Source organism: Boleophthalmus pectinirostris, unplaced genomic scaffold (assembly GCF_026225935.1).
Source record: "Boleophthalmus pectinirostris isolate CB_2022bp ecotype Guang Dong unplaced genomic scaffold, ASM2622593v1 HiC_scaffold_4, whole genome shotgun sequence".
NCBI lineage: Eukaryota > Metazoa > Chordata > Actinopteri > Gobiiformes > Gobiidae > Boleophthalmus > Boleophthalmus pectinirostris.
This window is the reverse complement of record NW_026571353.1, coordinates 24,335,977-24,362,944: the sequence shown is the minus strand read 5'-3', so window position 1 is coordinate 24,362,944 and position 26,968 is coordinate 24,335,977. Positions and strand designations below refer to the sequence as shown.

The window sequence follows — 26,968 nt, the reverse complement described above, 5'->3', positions numbered from 1 at the left end:
AAAGGCAAATATTGGACAACCGATATATCGTTTAACCGATATATCTCTATTTATAAAAGCCACGGTAAGCCATAGATGGGGTAAATGAGTTAAATGCTTAAATCATTATCCATTTACTACCACATAAAGTTAACTCTCAAAATGATAAATTTACAACAGTAGTAGGCATTTCATTAACCAAATTTGGGTTATTCAGCTCAATAAGTATAATTCAGAAATTCTTTGACAAGTGACTTGGAAGGGGCTGGAGAGTTGGAGGATCTTGAGTTAGATTTAAATACCCATTTCGTCCTTTCGTATATTCTTGATTAGGGTTGGGTATCATTAAGAAGTTGCCGATACGATACATACCTCGATACATACCTCGATACATAGGTCAAGATACGATACATATCTCGATACAGTGCAGTTTTGATTCGATACATTCGATATATTTCAAAAATGATTTAATATGGTTCAATAAAAAATAATAGCTAAATCATTTCTTCTTGTGCAAAGGGAATATGAAACACAAACATTTTAATTACAAAAAAAGTGAAAATGTCAAATGTGTCGCATAAACAAGTTTCCTTCCTCTAAACAAGCAACAAACCTGCTGTGACAAAATAAGTGAGTAAAATACACCAGCAAATAAGCTTGGCGATATATCGATACAGCAGGCCTCAATATCAATACTGTATCATTACATTAAACGATACGATATACCAATATCTCAATATTTTTGCACACCCCTATTCTTGATCGTATATTCTCTGAGCGTGCTTAAATACGACCTGTCATAAAATGTTTTAAACACAATCAACAGCCATTAGATTGCACAGAAGGACAGAGGAAAGCAAGGATTTATTTCTTATATGATCTCTAAATAAAAGATTTGTTGGTATGTAAGTAAGTAAATGTATTTATCTTTATATTTAAAAATGTTGAGATCTAAAACTGAATTTGAAGAAAGAATTTTCCTTTGTCACACTGCAGGATAATGCCAAAGAAAGCCACAAGATGAAATTAATGTTCTTTATGTTTTATTTTATATTTTACTTTTTGGGGGATTTGAATTTAATCACAAAATAAACATCTAGCTTTAAAAGTTTTTAAACGTTTTAAAACTAACCCAACTTAATGGTGCAATAGCTCACTTTTTTGATCGCTCTGGAGATGTTATTGGTTTGCTGGGAATATTCCACAGTATGGCATTAAACTTTGTCTTTTTTTTTTCTTTTTGTCTAGGATCATGGCCGCTCCCTCAAAATACAGCCCTCTTCTGTTCGTGTGCTCTCTCCTTTTCGCCCCTGGATGCGCTTTTACCCTGGACTGGGACAACACAGGTACTGTTTTAACTCGGTTTAAATCTCAGAAATTGTGAAAAAGGAAGAATCCGGTCCACCTCATTTCCTCATTAAATATTAACTAATGTAATTTAGGTTTTGTCTGCGGCGGGCTATTGACACTCCTTATCACAGCTTATGTCAGACAGGAGTTGCAGAATTCTTTGTTTGCTCAGATACCTGTAGAAAGGTTCACTGTTAAACAAATAGCACTTTTTCCTGGTGTGGCTGGTCTGGTGATCAATAGGGCTCGGGTAAATACATGGTCGGGGCATCTCTGTCAAAGTCCAGGGACGCTCAAAGGCAGGATGTCCAACCAGCCCGCCTGTCACTGAACTGTTTCAAATAATCCGGTGAAAGAACGTCACGATGAAAAGGAAACAAGCCAAGTTCATGTAGTACAGACTTCATTGATGATAGGGAGATCATCAATGAAGTCTTTTGAGTCTATACTGATTAGAGATAAACCAGAGAAATATCGGCCAATAAGCTCTACCGATATTTCTGGGACAATATATGGGATAATTCATATTTAAGTTATCTTTTCAATATGTAACAGTAACTTCTATGACTCATTATATAGATACAAACTAACTACTAAGTGTTTCATTCCGCTGTTTATTTATCCAATCCACTTTATTTCTATAGCGCATTTCACACACAAGCCAAAGTGCTGCACAAATACATAATAATAACAATAATAAAATGATAAAATAAACACTCAGATTTAATCGTACCAGTTTTAAAATAATAAAACCTGTAAAATAAAATAAGAGCAAAACCACAGAATAGCAATAAATACATTAAAAAAAAAAAAAACATTAAAAATAAATAAAAGACGCAGAGGACCACACAACTCATGCGGTGTTAAAAGAATCCGTGTATCATTCGTTCAGTTTTTCAATATAAAACCAAAAATAAGAAAACGAAAAAACAACAGTTTTCTTCGTTATTTGTCTCCAAAACCAAAATGAAAAAACGGATAACGATTAGTTTTCAATTTTGTGTTTAAATGAAGAATAGAAAAAACGGATAACGGTCGTTTCCCCGTTTACGTGACTTCCGTGACTGCGATACCGAACTTTTGCACCGGGTACGGACTGAACCAGGACTGATCCAGGTCCGAGACCAGAGCGGGACTGAGACCGGGACCAGACCGGGACTGAGACCGGGACCAGGGCGGACTCCGAGCTTTGACTCCGAGCCTCCACGGGGTCCGAGCCTCAGCTTCGAGCTCCGGCCCTGCCGTGGGCTCTGAGCCTCCGGTCTGGTCCCGGTCTGGTCTTGGTCTTGTCTCGGTCTCAGGCCCGCTCTGGTCCCGGTCTGGTCCCAGTCTCACCGCATACGGACTGAATCAGACGGATCCAGGTCCAAGACCAGACCGAGACCAGAGCAGGACTGAGACCGGGACAGAGCTGCTCTGGTTCTCCGCGCTCAAGAACCGCGGCTGGTTCCGAGGTGGTGCAAAGCCTCCGACTGACGCATTCACACCAATGAAAATGAATCGAACTAAGAGCTTTTGGTTCAAATGGACCAGGTCCGGGACCAGAGCGCTACTGAGACTGGGACCAGACAGGGACCAGAGCGGGCCTGAGACCAAGACCGAGACAAGACTAGGACCAGACCGGGACCAGACCGGAGGCTCAGAGCCCACGGCAGGGCCGGAGCTCGAAGCTGAGGCTCGGACCCCGTGGAGGCTCAGAGTCAAAGCTCGGAGTCCGCCCTGGTCCCACCCTGGTCCTGCCCTGGTCCCGGTCTCAGTCCCGCTCTGGTCCCGGTCTCGGATCAGTCCTGGTTCAGTCCGTACCCGGTGCAAAAGTTCGGTAAACACGGAAGTCACGTAAACGGGAAACGGCCGTATCCGTTTTTTCCATTCTTCATTTAAACACAAAATCGAAAACTGAAAAAACGAATCGTTATCCGTTTTTTCATTTTGGTTTTGGAGACAAATAACGAAGAAAACTGTTGTTTTTTCGTTTTCTTATTTTTAGTTTTATATTGAAAAACGAATGAACGAATGATACACGGATTTAAAAGCCAGAGAAGAAAAGTGGGTCTTAAGATAAGACTTAAAACTCTCCACTTATGGGGGCTGTTTGGACATAGAGGGGCAGAGTGTTCCAGAGTCACAGAGAAGGTCCTGTCCCCCCTGGTTTTAAGTCTCGTCTTAGGCACCAAGAGCTGGAGCTAGGCCTCGGACCTCAGAGACGTACTGTGGGGCCAGTCCATTCAAAGCTTTAAAAACAAACAATAGAATCTTAAAATCAATTCTAAAATGAACAGGAGGCCAGTGCAAAGACGCAAGAATTGGGGTGATGTGTGCTGCCTTCTTTTTGTTCCTGTTAAAAGTCGCGCCGTAGAGTTTTGGACTGTAGTTGGTAAAGTGCGTTTTGTGAGATGCTGGAATAGTGTTATGGTAGTCCAGGTGTGATGAAATAAAAGTGTGCACGACTTGTTCAAAAAGTTTAAAAGATAAAAAATGTTTGACTTTAGATAAAAGCCGCAAATTATAAAAACTTGATTTTAAAACACAATTGATCTGTTTGTCAAATTTAAAATCACTGTCTAAGGTGACGCCAAGGTTGGTGACTGTGGGGCAAACATAATTTTTGAGGTGTCCCACATCAATGAGGCTGCTGCTGGCCCCAAACAGTATCACCTCAGGCTTTTCTTCATTCTTTCTTTATATTTATTGCAGTTTGTGTTTTTTCATACATTTTATACATTTAGAATAGTTTTTGAGGATATTGTTTATCGTTTATCATCTATCATCTATAATTTCTTGATGAGCAGTATGCTGTATACTTCAAATTTTAATTTTGATCTTTCTACCCAAATTATGTGATCTGAAATGGCAACAATCCACAACCTTATTTCACTGCAAACCCATCAGAGATTTGTGTCGATGTCTGATATTTGGCTTGCTGTTGTGACAGATTTAACCGATATTTGTCAATACCGATATTTCAACTTTTTAAATTAATTGCATTTCTTGGTCAACAAATTAACTTATGTAAGAAAAGATTTTATATCCCAGATTGATACATTTTGATATGTTTGTGTAAACATGCAGCTTTATTTTTAGCTTAACTGGCCATTTTTACTCTTTAGTTTATTCAAAAGGACATATCTGATGCACTGAAAATCATCTGGGAATGACACACAGACACACAGACTGGGGCAGTTACAGAAAAAGATTTGTACCAGATAATGTCCGATACTGATACCTTCCAAAACCTTTCGATATTGACCGATACAGATAATGTAATCAATATATCAGCCATCTCTGATTGATGATTCTGTTTTGATATTGTAACGTGACCAGCAGTTTAAGAATTATACTTATAGTCAATCTCCTGAGTTAGCACGCAGCCAAGAAAGGAATTTAATCAAAAGAGCTGTCTTTAGGGACCACAGCCACGCTATAAGCTATAATCACATAATTGGTGCAAAGTCACTATAGTTAGTTAGAGTTGGCACCTGTTGTAAAGAATCATGCCTCTGTTGATGGTATCTGAAGTTCTATTGTTTTATGGCCAGAAACTTTCACCAAGAGCTGATCCTGAACATGATTGGATTTTATTGAATTTATAGGGCCCATGTCTGTTTTGTGATTTATGTTATAATGTTGTTTCCTCATCAAAAACATACCAGTGAGCTTGAAAACTACTACTACTGACATCACAAGGTGGAACAGAGCATTTGAGCGTTGGAGATACAGACCGCATTAAAGCATTAGTCAAAGATGTGTGAATTAGGGATGCAACAATACAGTTTTCCCACAATTCGATAAGTATCTCTATATGGGGGTCACGATATTGATCAGATTTTGATAAGAAAAATCTCATGTATATATGTACATATGACTGTCTCTGTCTGCCTCGTCTTCAGCAGCAGCAGCAGAGACAGACAGTAGCTCCTCCCACACTGCCCTGCTCTTTTTACTCACACTGCACTCTCCCATCTACTTTCTGAACACTCAAACTACATAGAAATATCTCAACAAATGGTTTTCTAAGTAAAACTTGTGTGTCACGGGTACATATATGAGCGCATTTGATTAAAGCCAAAAGCGATTCTAAAGTGTCTAATATCTTTGTCATTCCTTGGTTTTTCAACTTAAAATAAAAAGTGACTGAAAGTTAAAACCCACGTCTGTTTGAATATTTCAGCTGTAAGTCCCTATGGAGCAGTTTTTTTTTTGCTGCATCTGAGGAGGATGCGGTGAGAACTGTTTTTCTTTTGGACCAAAATAAAGGACAACACAGCATGAATCGTGCATATCGAACAAACACGTGAATTGAATCGTGATACCAGTACTGAACAATTCAATATTATATCGATATTATATATATTGTTGCATCCCTTGTGCGAATGAAACAAAACACAACTTCAGGTATGTTTTTGATGAAGTAACAACATTCTAACATTACTTAAAGCTCACAAGACATTTTGTGCAATATAGGACCTTTAAAGGTGCACTATGTAACTTTTCTGATGTAAAGTCTGCCACCTGCTTGTCTCCATAGTGATGTTACTGCTTTATCTGGACTCGCCTAAATGACAGATGTGACATCTGTGGAGAGGCAACCCTGCACAGAGGCATTTTAACTACTAAATAAAACGGTGAAATAAAGATTGATAGATTTAATACCACATTGCAATAACATCTCCATGGAGACAGACAGGTTGCAAACTTGAAAAGTTACATATTGCACATTTAATTGTGACTAAAGCATGTGAGGTTTGATGTAGAGCATTTACCCCTGTACTGTTGAATGCTACAACATGATAAATTATAGCATTCTTGAAATCCCTCTGAATAACAGTGATACATTGTTTCCTCCAGCAGCTGTTAATGGACCAACATTCACATGGTGGTTTGTGGCTGGAGTCGAAGCCAGTAGCAATTGAAATTGGGTTTACTCCAGGGACACAGTTTTGGACATGTTTTTGAGCTAAATGTTTATCTTTTTTTTTTTTTTTTTTTTTTTTTTTTTTTTTTTTTTTTTTTTTTAAAGAGCAAAGAGGGGCTTTCAAACTTAATACTATCAACACAATTCATTTTACGATTTGTTCTTTCAAACCCTGCCCCAGACTGCATGATTTTACTGGCACAGGACTGGCTGTAGAGCTTGCCATTAAAAATGCTCAAAAATGAGCACAACAATTAGAAATGATTGGATCTCAATTCAAAATCAGCCCTATATACTTGTATACTGCTATCTTGCTCAGACACAATTGAGAGCTCTGTCACTACACAGGTTTGCTATTCAATATCATCAGTACATGAATCTGCCCAGACATGTTTACACATCACATGCAGGGGAAGAAACCAGATAATTCTGCAACAAAAACAATGGATTTCAAGTTGTATTATCTGTGAAAAACAAAAACACATGCATATATACAAATCCACCTTTGAAAAAAACAGATGTAGATTTTGATTAAATTACATATTTGCTCAACTGTATTACTACCTCACCTAAAGTTGGGGTACGTGTTTTGAAAATTGTGTATTATCTCCCAAAGAGTATAATGTAAAAGTAGCACTGTGTGACAAAATGAGACTTGTGTGCTAGACTTTTTATTTCTCGTAAGTCTGGAAGTACACCCCAAAAGCAAAACTTTGTGAAGTGAAGGTGTATGGAGTTTGAAAACACAGTAGAGCGCTTCTTGCATGACCACACGAAATCACTGAAACTCCAGGCATGTTTTTGCTAATGAAACAACATTATAACATGTTTATTCAGAGCTCTCTTTACAAGTAAACATCCCCTCTATAAAGTCAATAAATGTTATCTTATCTATCTTACAAATAACTCTATACTTTGATTTTAAAACTACTTCAAATCTTTCACAGTTGTGTTGTGAGTTGAGTCTGAACTCATCATATTTCCATCACTTTCCTTCAGTTAAGACCCACCCCTGAACCACAGTTGTTTACAAAGTGACCCATTAAAGGTCTTTATAGATTTGCCCTGTCTGTGTGATAATCCTTCGCGTGGAGGTGATAACAGTGTCAAACATTGAGAGCGCCGCATCTCCTCCTCTCAATAAAACTCCTCTCTCTGGACACTTGTGCTTCATCGTCATCGGCCGTTAAACTCTAAACCTGAAGTCTGATATCATGGGTAAACACACACACACACTCTTCCGCATACACACACAGAGCTAGTGCCTCTCTCAAGCAATTTTCTACATCTGATCTCATCTTTAAACTAAACTTTAACCTTTTTTAGTTTAAAAACATAGCGATCAAATAGGCCTGACACGATAACACACTTTAAAGTGTGATATAATGTGACAATATTTTTGACACAAAGGCCACTGATAAGCGCAGTGTAAACGTTGCTGCAACAAAACATGAATTCTCTCTCACACACATACACACACTTATTATTGATGAAAATAGACGATAAACGGTAATAGTGAATGTCATTAGGCCACTTGATAACCATAAATCAGAATTTCCCCTAAAAACTAGTCCTTATGTATCATATTGTTAATGAACATGAGCTGCAATAAAGAAAAAAAACAATAACAAATTGTCTACTAATACAATAACAAAGTACCACAATATAAAAACACCCCTAAATACTTATAATGTATAATGTACAATTCAATACAGTAATTATCATGACAGGCCAACAATCAAGCAATTCCTTAATACTTGAGCATGTAAATAGAAAATTATCCAGTTTGAGATTAGTATTTGTAAAATCATACTGCGATTTTTAGGTAACAAATAATCCAGTGCACACACAATTTGACCCAAAGAATAAAGAAAATGTGACATTTTTTAAATATATGTAGATGCATAAATCAGTACTTAATTTTGTCACTGTATTTATTCATTTTGTGTATTTATTCAAAAGCATTTTTTTTTCAATCTAAAATTTAAATTGCAAATCATTATTCTGATTATTTCAATCTTCTACAGCCTAATGAAACAACTATTGTAACAGATTGGTAAACATAAGAAAATACAAAAATAAAGATAGCATCCCTACTCTCTTGTGAAGCAATCATGTACAATCAATCTATGTGCATTTAATTAAATTGTACCTTCTGGCTCTATGTAATAAACAGTGGTGGAGAAAGTACTCAGTTTTGTTATGCAAGTAAAAATACAGATTTCAGGGCAAAAGATTACCCAGGTAAAAGTAAAAGCATCACATGGAAAAATCAAATCAAATAAAAGTATTAAAGTATCAGCTTAAAAATGTGTTTAAAGTGTAAAAAGTAAAAGTATTTTGCAGAGAGTTTTAGAACAATTAAAGGATGAAATGTAGTGATTCTGATTATGAGTTTAGTTGATTTTAAGTGATTCAATTGAATTATTCTTTTTTGTAGCAGTTTTGTGTTTTTGTGTATTTGGTTTGCTCAAAGATAGGACATTAACTCAAATTAAAAGTGCTAAAAATAAGTCTCAGCCATTTCAGCAAGTCTCAAACCATAAAGACAAGATAAGATATTCCTTTATTAGTCCCACAGTGGGGAAATTCCAGTGCTGCAACGCGCAATTCCAGAACAGCAGGAAAAGGTAACATACAATAAAACAGATAATAAATAATGTCTTAAAAATAATTTTAAAAAAGACTAAAAAGTTTTCTTTATTTTATTTTAAAGACTTTTTCAAAATGTAGTGGGGTAGAAAGTACAGATACCTGCTCTTAAATGTATTGAAGTAAAATTAAAAAAGTATCCACTGCAAAATATACTTAAAGTAAAGATACCTAAAAATTGTGTTTAAGTAATACACTTTTGATTTTGTACTTCATTACCTTCCACCTCTGGTAATGAAATAACTGAACACCAGGACGGCCTAAAATGTCTACCAAATATTCACTGTGCAGAATCTATGGCTCATTTTCAAAACAAGTTTCCATTTGGACCACTAAAATCATCTTTCCTGGAATTCTGCGGCTCACATCTGCAGATTGGTTATAAACTTGTTGTCAAACCAGCCACGCAACAAGCCCAGAGACGACATTGGACAATTCTGCTATATATTTAAAGGCTTACCACAGTCATTCTATCCAGCGCTAACCATTTATCTCCATCTCCCTGTCTCATCCCCTTCTCCGTTAACCTTCCCTAAATGCCGGTCCATGCGCTTTGCGTTGATTTGCACCCCGGGCTCAAACATCGATCGTTTTGGGTGAGGCTGTGTTCTCGGACTCAGAGTTGGTAACCGTTGGTAACCGTGTAGAGGATTCATCTGCCTTGTGCACACAATCTAGCGTTACATCTGCTGCCAAGATGGATGGGCGTATTTTTCTCAAACCCAAGGCCCAAGCTGGGATGGGCTCTCTGGTTTTTAAGTTTGGAGAAGATATCTTGGTTAGGGTTACATAACATGTTGTGAAGTGGAAGCTTAGGGAACACGAAATTACACAAATTACACACAAAATGTACTCTTGTGAGCTTTAATGTGTTTTATAATGTTGTTACTTCATCTTAAACATACCTGAAGTAGTGTTTTTTTCATTCAGACATGTTAAGTGAGTAAACCATTATTATTAGTCTGTCTGTGTCTTCAAAGCTCAAAATGCTCTGTCCCACCTTGTGATGTCATGACGCAAGAGTTTTCAAGTTAACAGACACCTTTTAGCTTTTCTTTAGTAGAGATTGAAAAGATTTGAGAGTGGATTCTACTGAAGGTGTATGGAGTTTTAAAACACAGAAAAGCATGTCTTGTTTTACCACATGACATCACAAGGTGGAACAGAGTGTTTTCTGTTTGAGAGAAGAGCTCAGCCTAAATATGCAGGATTTGTGTGGTAAACGTGTGAATGAAACAAAATGCACCTCCGGGTATATTTTTGTTGAGGAAATAACATTATAACATCAATAAAAATAGTGTAAAATGGGCTCTTTAAATTGAATTCTACACTTGTCTGTGAGGTTAGGCAGCGTGTGGCTAAATATCGAATGTGTCTCTGTCACGAAGAACGCAGAGGGCAGTGTAGTGTAATTAACACAGAGAAAGGCAGAACATGTGAAGTTGCAACAGTGTGCAAAATGACTTCAGCTATTTCAATGGTTAACCGCACAGCTTAAACGCATTTGGACTGAATGTGTCATAGCAAAGCCTGTTAAAGTGGTCTGAAGTGGAATTACATTGGCTTCATAAATTAAGACCAATAAATCAGTTGGACTCGCGTAAGCTGCCTGGGTCATGTGCTCTGTCCATTTGTGTGTGGCTCTCACTTCAAAGCCGTGAGCATTCAGATGAAACAAAAGATTTTTGATTGATTTCTAGATTTTTTTCTCTGTATTTTGCAATTGTTCCACATATTTCAAGGTGCACTATGTAACTTCTAAAGTGGAGAGTCAGCTACATTCTTGTCTCCATGGAGATGTTATTTCTTACCATGGAATGTTCCACAGTAGTGCATTAAATCTGCATTACATTTATTCAGTTATACTGGTCCAATAGCTCAGAAATACCCTTGAAAAACATGAATTGTTACTATGTGCAGGCTTGCTTCTCCATAGATCTGGCTATTAACTTGTCTCCAGTGTGTTAACCAAGTGTATTTCCATACTCAAGGCAAAAGGCAGTAACATTTCCAAGCAGATTGTTGACCCTCCACCACAAAAGTTACACAGTGCACCTTTAACATACAGACACCCAAGTTGTAGGCTGTAGTTTAAACTTATTAGGCCTATCTTTTATTCCCCTGTCATACCATCATCTTGAAACCAGTTCAAAGTCATAATAATAGCAAAAGGAAACAAGTCAGTAAACAGAGCGAAGTACAGCACAAACTATCACAATCAATGTATCTGCCCAGAGTTAAACATTTAAAAGGCCTAGATTACTCTAATTCCTGATCTATAATGTTGTTTCTTCATTAAAAACAGACCTGGAGTTGTATTTTGTTTCATTCACACTGATTTAACACACAAACCCTGCATATCTAGGCTTTGTTTTTCTCACAAATGGAAAACAATCTCTTCCACCTTGTGATGTCATGTGGTAAAACAGGATGTGCTCCATACACCTTCACTGGAATCATTTGGATTCTGGAAGCATTTGGATCAGCTCTGAAATTGCCAATTACCTACTCAGCAAAAAGGTAAAATGTTAACATGAAAACTACCCATACATGACATCACAAAGTGGAACAGAGCATTTTAAGCTTTAGAGATGTAGACAGACTAATAATAAATTGCTCAAACATGTGTGTATGAAACAAAGCACATCTCCAGGTATGTTTTTGAGGAGGTAGCAATATTCTAACATGGCTTAAAGCTCACAAGAGTAAATTTTGCATAATATTGGACCTTTAAACTTCTTTTTAAAGTGGAAGAGAGTGGTACACAATTTAAGGTCTTCTTGCTGCAAAAGGTCCACCCCTTTAACAGATATATAAAATAATCATAATCATAATGTTCATTCAGATTTTTATTTTTTTATAAACATGGCCATAACTCTTAAACATTTGAATCAAATCTGTAATGATTTTGACAAGAGATTTTGAGATTTTGACAAGAGACTAGAGATTTAGGTAAAAGTGAGAGAGATGGGCTTCCTGTTTGTACCATAGACCTTGTTTAGTCATTGGGAGGAAAGGCTCGTGCATTCAAGGAATCAGACAATGGCACTTTGATATTGTGCGTGTCTTTGTATTGCTTGTGTGTGCTCCTGTGTGGCTGGCTCTGTGTGCATGTACCAGTTATTTTTATCATGTGTTTACATTCCCATGTTTGTCTCTGGTTACGGTCTATCACCTCTGACTCCCTCTTCTCCTGCCACACGTTGCACTCTCTTAAAAGATTGAAGGCCCCAACAGCAGTGCTACAAATGTTATGATCCTCTCAGAATACACAGGGTGATGCTTAGGGCTTCAGAACAGGAGTTGTTATTGTAGAATAAAAATGTTGTAGCTTGAGAGATGAAGAGAAGAGGCATAACACCAGAGCTCTAATGCACAAGAAGTTTGTTTACCATCAGTACAGGATCCATTACCCGGAGACATGAACCAGAGTGTTGTCTATTCCAGTCTAGTCCAGTGCAGTCTGCTGGATATGCTTCTGTTGTAAGGAGTATTATACATGTGATGATAGAGGTTAACAAGGGTTGAGCTGGCAGTGAGAGCCCTCAATATAGCACAACAATTTAATTTTTCTAACAGCTGAAAAATAGTTTTTATAGACTGGATTATAGTGGCACTTGTCCAGGCCAATTAACACTAATTAAGGACTCTGTACTCATTTTATAATCAGGGGTTTGGGGAATGGTTCATTTTGAATTTTAACTCCAACAACTCAGTCTTCTGTCACATTCATTCTGCACCATGATCGAGAAAAACATGTCTGTAATAATCCCAGACATGGTTCTTATCCAACTACAAGCTTATTAAAATGCATAAGCAAAAACATACCCCAACCTTTTCCTTCTACTTCTTCTTCTTTAAACATATAATTGTTTTTACAACACACATATGATTGCCTAAATAATTTTCTTTTCTAAGTGATTTAAGAGGCTATTCAACATGCAAAAAATATTTTTAGCAAAGCAAAACAGAATTGAAGTAGTTTGATCTGTTGCTTTGTTGTATAAAGTGTACCAGGAGTGCTATTCCTGAGTTAAGGATCTAGTGCACAATCAAACAATAATATCTGATACATCTCGCTTCTTATATTTGATGTCTAAATATATTTAAAATGTAGAAAGTAATAAAAAAAAATTTAAAAAAAGTTTAAACTGTCCAAACTTTTGACTGATAGTGTAAACAAAGTATACTATCGTCCATCCAAACCTGCACATTACATTGACATATTCCTTGGTGCAAATAAAATTATTCAGACCTTTTAAGGCCTGGAAAAATATGTTTATTTCAGTTTACTTTAAATTCCAGCCTCTTGCGTCATGAGGTGAGAGTGAGCAGTTATGCGTGCGTAATTAACAACACAAATCTAAATGGTTTCAATGATTTCAAACTTAACATTCACATATTAATTGGAAACATTTTCAAGTGAGAAAGCCAAACCAGTGCTCTGTGTAGTTTCAAGTGTGGGGCAGGCATAAAATGAAGGACTTGGCACGCAATGACAAAAACACTTAAAAAGTCTCTTCTCCATGTGGTGAACAGAGATGAACTCAAACCAAAGCCCTGTGTGCACCAGTGGTGGAAGAAGTACACAATGTTGATACTTAAGTGAAAGTACACATACCAAAGCAAAAAAAAAAAAAAGTAAAAGTATCACATGAAAAAAGTCTATGTCATCATTTAAAAATTTACTTAAAAAGTTAAAGTATTTTGCACAGAGATTGGGATCTAATAAAGGTTGAAATGCAGTGATTTTGATTCAGATTTTGTGCTGAAATTTGTTCTGCAGAAACAATTAAATATTTTGTTTCTAACAGTTTTTATTTGTATATTGCTCTTGTCTATTGCTGTTGTTGTTTGCTCAAACAGACTTGATAAAAACATTTAAATCCATAAGCCTTTTCAGCAAGCCTCACACACTAAAAATACTTTTCAGTCCTGTTCAAAAATGTAGTGGAGTAGAAAGTATAGATACCTCACAAATGTAATGAAGTAAAAGTATCCACTTTAAAATGTGCTTATGTAAAGTACAGATACCTACATTTTTTACTTATGTAACATAACTACTTTTACTTTGTTACCACTGGTATGCACATCCATGTGTGTCGTCACACATGGTTTTGTGATAGTAGTAGTAGTAATTGTAGGATATGGGGGTCAATAGCATCATTACTGAAAAGTTTACATGGACCAGTCAAGGGCCATTGAGTTCTCCTGTTCTAGTTCTATGGTCTTTTATCACATACTGCACCAATTATCAGCCAATAACCCAGCCATCAGTCCATTTTCTCCCTCTATAGTGTGCATTTGGTGTAATTTGTGACTGTCTGTGCTACATAATGGATAGAACAGAACAGTGCCGTATTTAGAAACAGGTGCATGTACCGATGATTAGTAAAGTTAATTTGTTTTTTTGTATTGTCTTTTTATTTGACGATGTGGAAAATTAGAATATCATCTATGACTACTAGAAGAGTTAGAATTTTGCAGATTCTGCAGTCCATTTTTTATTTATTTTTTTGCGATATTTGTCTTGAGCCTTTATACTATACATATAAATGGACATACGTATGCGTCATCCTCTAAGCGCTGAGGCCGAGACCACACTGGCAGTTTTTAAACAGCGCAGGTCTTGATCTAATAAAGAGCTGAATGTACAACAGACGTGTTTCACTAAACAGGCACTCTACTCCACAAGAGGAACATGGGCACGAAAGAGCACTTTGTTCATTCACTGAAATAGGCCAATAATAAAATACTTGAGTGCCCTAATTTATGTATAATTTATGCAAGATTAAGTTATTATTTTAAATTATTTCAAACATACGTGAGTATGTAGCCCAAAATGAAAATGCTCAATAAATAAATAGCGGCTTCCACTACAAGAGCAAACCTTCCTCATGCACTTGACTCCTGCATCTGTTCTTCTGAGAGAAAAAAAAAAAAGGAAATAAAGAGGAATGTAAAAAGGAATAAAAGGAATACTGTGGGTTTACCCATGGTTCTTGAGTACTGCTGCTGTAATGGTGTGGATTTGGATCATCTATTGGACACATTTATACACAGAGAAGGTCCCCACCACCTGCAGGTCTGCGGCTGTGTGTATGTTTTATAAATGTGCTGCTGTTGTGTGATTCGTCCAGTGCCGCTGCTCCTGATGCGTGGAGCGTGGGGCAGCTCCGAGGGGCGTGATCTTGACCATGTTGTTTTGACATAATGGAGCCTACATTTACACAGCAGCTGTTTCCTTTTGTAATTAAACAGAGCATACAGTAGGCCTACAGACCAGGTGCATAGTTAGGGGGCAGTTTTAACTCATGTTATACAATCCACAAGTGCTTGTCACTCTTTTTATGATTAGAACTTAAGGGAATTATACAATTGGAAATACTGCAGACTTGACCTATATTTAGTATTTTCTTCCATTCACTTTTCAGTCTAAAAAGAGAGGAAGTCCTCTTATACAAAAGACCACGTGTAAGAGGACTATACCATGGTTTTATGCGTGCGCCTACACACAGCTGGTGTGTGTGTGTATGTATGTGCTGTGGAACAGGTCATATGCCCTAAACACCTCTTTGCGCTGCACCTTGTTTAGCACTACTCACGAGATATGGACCATAATGTTTCCTATCACAAACATACCTGGAGTTGTGTTTTGCTCCATCCACATGTTTGACAAACAAATCCTGCATATTTAGGTTGAGTTCTTCTCTCAAACTGAAAACACAGTTCCACCTTGTGATGTCATGTGGCAATACAGGACATGCTCCACTGTGTTTTTATACTCCATATAACTTCATTAGAATCATTTGGATAATTTCTGCATGGGAATTGCAAATCTCAAATGAACTAAAGGTGAAAGGAGCCGTTAACTTTAAAACTAGCGCTTCATGACATGACAGGGTGAAACCGAGCACTTTAGAGATGTAGACAAACTAATAACAACTGAAACATGAATAAATGAAACAAAATAAAACTCCAGGTATGTTTTTGATGAGGTAACAGCATTATAACACGGCTTAACATGAGACCTTTAAGTTATATAGATTTTGAATAAAGATAAATATGTTTCATGATGTACTGTAAAACATTCCAGACAAAGCAATAACAACCGCTTGGATAAAACAGGTAGCACACCCCCAGCCAGAAAAGTTACATCGAGCACCTTTTGCAGTTCAGTATTCCTGGCACTAATGCAATTTTTTATGTATTTTTCAAAGATAATAAACAAACCTCAATATATTTTAACAGCTTACCAAGTGCAGCAGGTATGGACCAGATGAGTGTGGACTTGGGCTGTTGGTGGATTGAAACCTTAATAGCTGAAAAGGACATGGAGGGAGATAAGTGGTTTCCCTCGCTCCGCATGAAGACAGGATGTGCTGCTAAGAGCTGTTTATCAGGCCTCCAGCACACGCAGCACAGGGACCAGAGGATACATATGGGCAGGGACCAGACTGAACATTAGCTCTGCTCTTTACCGACCATCACGGAAGAATACACGCTGTGAACAAAGGGGGCGTGTGGGTCGGGGGCGTGTGGGTTTTGTGTATGCTACATTAAACTCTCACACCGTCTACATGCATAAGGTACATTGGATATTGCTATGATGATATAATACGTCTCAAACCAGTACACATGTTTGTTTTTTCACTGTAAGTTATGCGCATTGTAACCGTACTCTACTTCTAGGATTCCAGATCACCTCAAGTTCAATCAATGTACGTTATAGGCAGTGATGGGAAGAATACTTTGAACATGTATTTAGTTACAGAATACTGAATACCTGCATTAAAATGTGTTGTAACATATTCTGATACATGGGCAAATCAGGGTAGTGTGATCTGAGTTTATAGAATAGTTTCAGAGCTTCATTTAAATGAGAGTGTAAAAATACAACATAGGATTAAACTTCAAAAAAAGCCTCGTATTTGTGTTGCCATTTTAAAGCATTTCCTATCACTAACTGCAGATGGAAAAATCACACATGCACTCACCACAAGAGCAGTGTTGTCTATTTTTCTCACTGATGATGTCTAGTTTGAAGCCCAAATTACATGATCAAGTTTACCTTCATGTATTCCTTTTATTTGACAAAGTAACTATATCCTGAATACCACCAAATGAGTAACTGTACCGGAATACAGTTACTCAAAATAAGTATTCAGAACATGTTTTCTTGCTACATATATTCAGTTACTTCCAAACACTGTAATATATATTCACACTACACTACACACTACTTTGGATATTGTTTTTTTTTTTTTTTTACTTTGCCAGGACTATACTGTTTAAAGTATTTGTATTTTGTATTTATGAATTTATTTTGGGCAAGTAGAGATTTACATTCATATACATCGAAAAATATAACATAAGTGAAATCGTAATAGAAATAAAATAACCACAACAAAAACATTGCCCAAAAAGAAGTGGAAACAAGAAAACTTATTAAATCTCACCCTAATCTAACACACTATCTTTTGCATTTATCAGACATTTTGCAAAGTACCATTAAAGTGTTGACAAAATAACATTAAGCTAATATTGATACCAGAATTGAACACTGCTACAAATAAAATCTTTTGATAGCAAATGTTGGTGCCTGGTGGATCCAGGGAGCACAGAAAGTCATAAGCAGTGTCATCTAAAATGAATAAAATAGTATTTAATGGAAGTTTTAATTATTTATATTGGAAGATGTATTGAGAAATACAACAACAACAACAACAAAACATTATTTACCTGTACCTGTATGGAAAACAAATGAAAAGGTTTTAAGCTTTAGGTGAGTGCATCTTTATGTACTTAAAGGGCACATAAAGATGGTGTTAAATGATCTATTTATAATGTTTTCCTCATGAAAAAACACACTGGAGTTGTGTTTTGTTTAATTTACACATGAAAACCCTGTATATTTAGACAGAGTTCTTCTCCCAAACAGAAAACACCCTGTTCCACCTTGTGATGTCATGTGGCAATACAGGAAGTGCTCCATTGTCTTTTTAAATTCTGTGTACCTTCACTACAATCATTTGGATGATTTCAATCCTTACTGCCGATCTCAGCTGAATAATGCTGCTTAATCAAACGTGTGAATGAAACAAAACACAGCTCCAGGTTTGTTTTTAAGGAGATAACAACATTTGTATTTGTATTTATTTATTAAAGGGACAATGCATATTAAAAGGCAAGCCAATATAAGAGACAAACATGCACTTGTAAATGTGCAGGACTGTAGCCAAACCTAATGTCCATCCTTACCTGCTGGACCAAGGCCAGCCACATCACAAGCACAATTCATAAAACATGACAAAAGCCTACACACCCACTCTCACAGGCATCTCTCACTCATACACTATAAAACACACTGATACAATGTTAGTATTAAAATGTACAGGTCAGACATGTACTCTCATTACTTACACATACACAGCATTAACATCTATTTACAGGTCTATATTACAAATATGATTGTTGTCAGTGGCTCATGTGCAAAGTTGCTGTTTAAGTTCAGTTGTGTGGACAGATCTGACTGTCCAATAGCCATGATTTAGGTTGAGCAGAGAAGGAGCTGAGTGTAGGTAGCTCACTTATAGTCACTGGGATGGTGTTCCAGGTTTGAGAGGCACGGAAAGAGAATACAGCCTGGCACTTTTTCTTGATGGTATTATACAGTCACCTCTGGAGCTAGCTCTTGTTGATCTGTTATGATTTTAAACAAATTCTTCTATTGGGACAGGGGCCAGACCATGTAAAACAGCATTCTAACATGGCTTGAAGCTTTCAAGAGTCAATTTTGCATAATGTAGGACTTTTAAATAAGACACATGTGCTGACTTCTTAGAAAATTACATTGGATGTTTTGTGATTAATTACTATTTTATTCATGTTTTATAGGCTAGAGCTTGAGTGAATTGCAGTAGGATACAAATACTCATGTGTTTTCGTATCTGATGTGTCTGAAACACGTTACATGCTTCAGACTCCACTTGCAGCCATGTTGAATAATGTAAACACATTTTCAGCATTAACGCTAACCTTTGACCTCAACTCCTAGCACTCTACTCTTTATAATAAAACCACCTTTTGAAAACATATGTTAGCTTTAGTTCATTACTTTCAGTCTTTTTACCTGTATTCCTGCAGTAGTTTCATTTAGCCTGTTTTAAACCACATGTGCATTTCTTAAGTAAACCCAAACTTGTAACTGAATCATCTGATTATTTGTTTTGTTATATTTTATGTAATGTTCTCCCACAGTTCACAGCTCCCCCTTTCACATCGAGTGTCTGCAGTGTGCTTTGATGGTGGCAGCTGGAATTTGTTGGCTGGGGGAGGGAGGCCAAGTAGAAATAGCAAAGCTCTGGGAACCACACCGGTGTGTAGAAGATGAAGGGTGGGATCGCTGACAGGGGCAAAGGGGGAGGAAGGGGGGTCTGACAGGGGCAACGGTGGAGGAGGGAGGGTCTGACAGGGACAGAGGGGCAGGAGGAGAGCTCTTACAGGGGCAGAGTTGTGGGGGGAGTTCTGACAGGGACAGTGGGGGAGGGGCGGCAGCTCTGACAGGAGCAGGGGGGACACTGTCCATTGATTTATGGGAGAATATGGTTATCCATGCCATCAAATTGGAAATAGGAGTTTAATTGGGAAAATTGTTTCCTCATCAAAACATACCTGGAGTTTTGTTTTTTTCTTTCGCACATTTAACACACACATCCTGCATATTTAGGCTCTTCCCTCAAACAGATAACGCTCTGTTCCACCTTGTGATGTCATGATGTAATACATGAATGGCTCCTGTGTGTTTTACAACTTCATACACCTTCATTAGAATCATTTGGATAATTTCAACCCTGGAATTTCCCATCTCTTCTGAACTAAAGGTAAAAGGTAGCTGTTAACATTTTATGACATCAAAAGTTGGAACTGAGCATTTTAAGGTTTAGCGATGTAGACAGACTAATAATAGAGGATTACTCAAACGTGTGAATGAAACAAAACACAACACCAGGTTTGTTTTTGGGGAGGTAACAACATTCTGACATCAGTGCTGCTGTGTAATATAGGACCTTTAAATATTCACATTTTGTACTGGTTGGTGTATAGATTTGGCATGCCGCCTTCGGAAACTGTTGCAGAGAGCTGAAATGGCTGTTTTGTTGTTGATATGGGTCCTGCATGTGGGGCTGAAGTGTGTTTATGTTCTGAGCGAGGCTGTGATTTATTCTGGAGCGGAGAGGGGAGTGCAGTAGAAATCAATGATACTCTCAGTGCTTTATTTATGGTTGCGCCAGGCCCCGTTCCTCTGGGCCAGATGAGAAACTGCACTGGACTTTTGGCAGAGCGAAGGAGGTGGCGATGATGATGAGTGACGAAGAGCACCGGAGAGGCTGAGTCAGGCTGTGGAATTTGGGTGATCTTAATGCACCTCTCAATATCTCACAGGAGTTAAAAGAAAATGTGAAATGCTCAAATTGTTTAAGTCTATTTTAGAAGCAGTGGACAGTCTAGTTCTGAGTCTCTGCACTGGCTTCATAGGGCTCAGAGAATCGAAACACTCCAGGCACAGCTCATTTTGTCAATTTTTTGTTTTTGGTCAGTTTGATCTCTGAGCATGTGTTCTCATGTGGACACAACTAAATTATTCACTGTACACCGAAATATCTTTTAATATTTAATTTGAACAACTTGCCTCCATAGAGTTATAAATAACATTCTAACTTCAAAAGTCATTTTCTCAAAATGCATTTTCCCCCGAAAGGGATGTAAGGATCACCTCTTAAAGCAGCTCCTCCTTCCCCCAAAATGTCCAATCTGTACGTGTCTATGATTTTGACAAACTGTATATAAGGATTTTTTTTATCTAATTCCAAGTCTGATTTATTAAAGATTTTACAAAAAACTGAGGTGAAATTTGAATTTTTAGACACATTTTTTGTCAGATCTAGTTTACTCAAATACTGAATAAGATATAAATATAAATAAATACATAAATCTGTATATTTTTTAGTATCTAATATGTCAACAAAAAGAAGCAAGAAATTGCAGGCTCTTTTCATATTTCTTTTTTTCTTTTTTCTTTTTTTATGTCCCAAAAATTTCAATTTGGACATTTTTTACACATCAAATGCCTTATTTTTGTCATTTTTGTCATAATTTTTACATGATGGGAAAAAAACCCAAAACAAAACTTGTAAAGCTTTTTTTCTTACATTTCTGTGAGTAAGATGCAGAAGAAGTTTCAAAATATATAGATATCTCTAAATTTAAGATTATGGCCTATCCTCCAGGTTATCCTACCTGCAGTGTCTCACCTTAGCAGCTTGGATTGTCTCTGTGCACCAAAGTGCATCTCTGACATTAGTTAGTGTTATATGAACCATCTCACACTCTGAGGACCCCAGGGACCGGCCTCCTGCTGCCAGAGTCAGGACTAAACCAGGACTAAACATGGGGAATCAGTGTTCACTTTTATGCTGCTAAAATCTGGAGCAGTCTTCCTGAAGATATGAGATGGGCCTCTACTCAAGTCTAGTGTGAAAGTAGTGCTTTTTTAGCTGTGCATATGATTGGATTTTATCTGCACCCTTCTCACCTTTTTAAGAAATCATTTCATTTTGAACATTACATTTTTGATTGGAATTTTCAAGTGCACTTAAACTCGCCTTCCCACTGCATGTCAGCTTTGTGATAAAAGTTGCATTTTCAAAGTTATTTTTTATTTACAAAGGTACTGTAGTTGACTTTGTTCTATTTAGTTTGATTTGGTAATATTGCTAATAGATATCTTAAGAATGGTTATAATAATTATAATGTATCAAAAAGACTGTGTTTTGTTTTGCAGCTCCTCTTGTGCCTCATTTCACTGAGTGTATTTCGAGAGACATGACCACGTTCAGCTGTTGGTGGAGCCCCGGCAGTTTCCAGAATATCTCGTCTCCTGAAGATCTGAAGATTTTCTACATAAAGAAAAGGTAATTGTGGATTTAAAGGAGCTCTGCTTTACTTTTTGGTTGGAGCTCTGTCACCTGCTTGTTTCTATGGATATGTCGTTGCTTTGCCTGGAATGTTCCTTAATATAACATTAAACAACTCTGCCTTACTTTTATTCAATTAGAGGTCGTTTTACAGCTCAAAAATACATTTAAAACCTGGCATTCGGACTGTGAGCAGGATCGCCTCTCCGCAGATCTGACTTCTAATTTAGTCTGGTTTGGTGATACTGTGAAAACATTCCAGACAAAGCAATAGCGCCTCCATGAAAAAAAAATAAATAAAAAATGAATGGACCCTCCATCTGAAAAGTTACACAATGCACCATTAAATGCTCTGTATCTGATTTTTAGTCTGTTAAAATCATGACAACAACATCCTAATTATTCCACACAATGAGTTTAAAGGATGCTAACACATACTTTCTGATTATCTGACAATAAAACGCTGTATAATTAGATGCAGACAGTACACAGCAGACTTGTTTTGGCCTCAAGAGCTGCTTATACAATATGTGTACTGGAGCATGACAGATTTAGCTCGCATGATTTCAGGTTTTCATTTATTCTGTCTCCTTATGGATTAATTTGGCTGGGGGCAGGGGTCAGTCGCATTAAAATAACATACAGACACACTATGACATAACAGAAAACAAAAAAGGGAAACATCTAGAGCTGGACAATATCCTAGAGTAATCACTCAGGCTCCACACATCAGCACAGTCAGTCCAAATTGTTAATGTTTTATGGACTTTTTTTTTTTACATAAACGTGTCTCCTCCCACACTGTAGGAGCTCATACTGTGTGTTAGTCTGTGTGTTATGGGAAAAAAGTCTGTACAGCTTTTAACTATGAACATATAGAAAACATAATTAAACATAAGTCATTTCACTTTTTAACATATTTATGCATCTGATCCACAGCCCTGCAAAGACTGAGCGTAACGAGTGCCCACAGTATAATTACCTAAACCAGGAGTGTTTCTTTGACGCTGACCACACCACCACCTGGTTCACCTACTGTCTGGAGCTCGATGTTCACAATGTGACATATGTCAATGAATACGACTGCTTCTCTTTGCCCGATATCGGTGAGAAATCTGTGTTTTTGAATGTAATACATAGTTTTGGCAATATCATTTTAAAAATTGCACTACTTAACTTTTCTAATTAAGGGTTCACCAACTGCTTGTCTAGATATATCTTGTCTATTCTTGTCTAGAATAAAGATTAGCTATGGAAATGATTTTGTTGCAGTAGCTCATTGTATAACAACAGCCAAAACGACATTCAGTCACACACATTTATTTGCCTGTTGCCTATATTTTGCCTGAAGTGTTACAAAGTATGGCATAAACTCCATGGAGATAAGCAGGTGATGCCTGGCTAACTTAAAGGACAGATCTGTGGAGAGGCAAGCCGCACAGTATGGTATTTGTCAAGGTAATAAAAACACCTCTAACTGAATCAATGCAAGATAGATCTTTTTATTGCCAAATTATGAAATATTCTAAGCAAAGCCTTCACGTTTCCATACAGATTTTTTTCTTGAATAATGTGCGATTTGAAGTGAATTTCAGTGCTCATAAATGATACATATTTTTTAAGTTATGTCTTAAAGCTACCATCTGCAAGTTTATTAGATTTTTTTTTTTTTTAACGGCAGACAGCCTGTTACCCCTCCCCTCACCTGGCTTTTGTTTAGGCCATAGACTGTATAATGAAGTGGATTAAAGGCTACCACACACTAAATGAACACAAAACGATTTTTAAAAGAATTTTAAGAAGATTTAAGAATTGTAAATCTCTGCTTGCAAAAGACGGCTGTGGGATATGGCTGCGGACCTCAGGATACAAAGCTGTGAGCACTCCTCACGTCAGCTGTTTCCTGTCTAAGTAAAACGACTCGCTTTGAGACTCTTCTGTGGTCAAAAGATCAGAGCACAGCACTTTTAGTTTAGATGCAAGTATGTTATTATAATTTATAAAATGTGGTGCAGTACTTCAAATATGTGATTTTTAATGCAGAGGACAAATTTTATGGATAATGTGGATGAGAGGCTGCAGTTTATATTTACAACTTTTCAAAAGGTGGGTATAATTATTTTTGCTGTTTCCTGAGTTTGTATCTAGAGCCTCGGTGTTTGTCACTCCGTCTGTGTCTGACACACTTATTGGCTGGTGCCGTTGTGATGTTTTACTGTTATGATCTGACAGAGCAGTTCAGAGTCACACTGACACCACACATGAGGAGCATAGCGGCTTCAAAGTCACACACAAAGATGCAAAGTTCACACCTCTCAGAACTCTAGAAGAAGCATATCGCAGTGTAAATCGGACAAATTCTCCTGTCGTGTTTGGGGGCCTTAAAGGAGTCGACATCACCCGTAATGTTCGGCTCCAGTCCTGTGAAGCTTGACTTGGCTGGCAATTATAGAGGCAGATTTGGACTACAGACAGCAGTAAACAGAATCTAGTGATAATGTGAGAATTCAACACTGATGGGTCGCCAGTCTAATTGAGTATGGTCGCTTTAAAGCAACACACACACCTTTCATTAGTCAAGTCAAATGTATTTGTAAAGCACATTAAAAAGATCCACAGCTGACCAAAATGCTTTACATACAACAGTAAACCCCAATAAAAATAAATAATAAAACACAAGAAAAACAAGCAAGAAAAACTGGGTTAAGACAGTTTAGGTTAAAATTATAATAATAATTGAAACTGAAAGGTGCTGCAGCTTAGTTGGTGGTAAATACTTGCAGTTCACTGAACAAAGACCAGCACCAGCAGAGGACTGTGACTGTTACATAAAATATATTGTTCAGAATAAACATACAGAGATGTGGAGGAAAATGGCCAATTATGATCATTTACTGTTCTGCACAGAGTCAGACTCTGCTTTGTCCAATGACACCCATTTGGTTTCTATCAGCTCAACTCACAAATGTCACCTGCTTATCTGTTTCACAGGCTTGTTTTGATGTTTCACCACCTCATATCATATCACATCAAAGATTTACATTATGGATGGATTTTTTTAAGGTCCTGAATTGCAGAATAATGACTTGTGAGATTTAAGTCATGTTAAAATGTCATCAGTCTCATCAGTGTCATCAAAAACATACCTTGAATTGTGTTTTGTTTCCTGTTTGGGTAATTTCACATTATTAATCTGTTTACATCTCCAAAGCTCCAGAGCTTTTTCTTTTGAGAGAAGAACTCAGCTAACTATGCAAGGTTTGTGTCTTAAACATGTGTGAATGAAATAAAACACATCTCCAGGTATGTTTTTGGTGAGGAAACAACTTTATAACATACATCAGAAAATAGCATAATATGGGCCCTTTAAAGTTACATTTTATCATAGCAAATATATATTCATTGTTTCTAATTAATTTAATTGTGATTGCAAATATTGATGCTACAAATGCCAGGGAGCTTGATTATGAGAAAAACAAAATCTTGAACATGTGTATTTGGGTCATAATTGAAATAATGTACAATGTGTTTACGTCAGCAGCTAACAGGAATAAAAGTGTCATATCAGCGCTTTTATTTGAAATTTGTAGAGGACAGAGGGCGGACATAGGCGTTAGGTGAAATAAAACTCAGACTCAAATCAAAATGAAACTGATCAAACATAGATTTATTTTTGTAATTTCATTTTTTGTAAGTGATTGTAGGTATAATAATGTTATTTGGGTTGCACACCCCTAACTGTCTGTTGTGCTATTTCCTCTCAGTGCGCCCGGACCCTCCCGTGGCTCTGAACTGGACCTTGTTGAACCCGAGCCCCTCTGGCCTTAGTTATGACGTGCTGGTCAGCTGGGACCCTCCGCCCTCCGCAGACGTCAAGACTGGATGGATGCGCGTCGAGTACGAGCTGCAGTACAGAGAACTCAACTCCACTAATTGGAAAAAGGTTTGTGTCTTTTATAGGCCTGTCGCAGCAATTACTATATTGATTTAACGTTCAATATATGTAAACTGGAAGAATATATTACTGGGGCTTAATATTTAATCTGGGTGTGTTTTCTTTGCAAAAGTAGGGAGATTTTTCTTTTGTTAGATGTAATGCGAATAAAATTTCAGCACTAGAGGGTTGAAGAAGTCACTCTTGTGGCTAATTACTGCTTCATTCTGCTATTTATGTGTTGAAGCTCATGGCTTTTAATGAGACTGTCTAAAAATGACTTACTGGGATTATATTGTTTTATTTTAGTCTTAATCAGTGACATAAAGTAATTTCAATATCATCGTTTATCTCAATATTTCTCTGTAGAAATACTGGATATCTTGCTTCAAATTTAGTCACGTGACAGGCTTAGTCATTTAGTCTTTTCCCAAATCTCGGAGAAAGAAGGGCAATAATGTCTTTCCCCTTGATTCACCAAACATTCTTTTTGTTCCATCTTTAAATCCTCTTGGGAATCGTTACCAACACAGAATGTATGGCTTCATCCATCTCGACCGCTTTGTTTACTGTTGTGCTGTACCACAAAAGGGACCCAGACAGGCGCTTGAATTTGACGTCATGGTACAGCTCTTTGCTGATTGGCCGGTGTACGGTCTACAACTTCTGTGGTTTTTGCAAACCATCTAGTGTATTCCGATTCCTGACCTAGTCGCTGGAGAGAAATGAAATTGAGCGGAGGCACTAGGTGGCACCAGCCTGGCTACTAGTCATTAACCTTTCAACTGAAAAAAAAGAAAGCTTTTACCCACCCCATTTATACATTTTTTCCTGTTTTATCCATTTGACCCATTCTTGAATGCCGCTGAGGGAACTTGTCTGATCTTGAGCTTGGTTTGGTCAGTTGGAGGATTTTACCTTTTGTACATATTTTGGGTTGATGGGGAAACCCACAGGGAAAATATATAACTTTCTTGGTGTGAGATGAAGGTATATTTTTAAGTACACAGAGTAAAAAAATGGCTATGGTCCCTGTGAACCAAAGTTTGTGTTTCTTATTAATACTTATTTCATACTTACCCATATACCCATATGCTTTTGCTGCACTGAAGAAAGTGTATGTACGCTGCGGGGACAGTATTGAGTTTCAGCCCCCTCCTGTGA

At 37.2% G+C, this 26,968-nt stretch overlaps 1 protein-coding gene across 1 annotated transcript in view; it reads left to right on the top strand.

The window, feature by feature from the left end:
• ghra (growth hormone receptor a) overlaps nt 1–26,968 on the top strand; it is a 48,846-nt gene that overhangs the window by 10,630 nt on the left and 11,248 nt on the right. The window contains exons 2-5 of the mRNA XM_020937957.2: nt 1,228–1,325; nt 21,738–21,867; nt 22,810–22,976; nt 25,635–25,813. Of these exons, the coding sequence (XP_020793616.2) occupies nt 1,228–1,325; nt 21,738–21,867; nt 22,810–22,976; nt 25,635–25,813 (574 nt within the window). The remainder of the gene's footprint in view (nt 1–1,227; nt 1,326–21,737; nt 21,868–22,809; nt 22,977–25,634; nt 25,814–26,968) is intronic.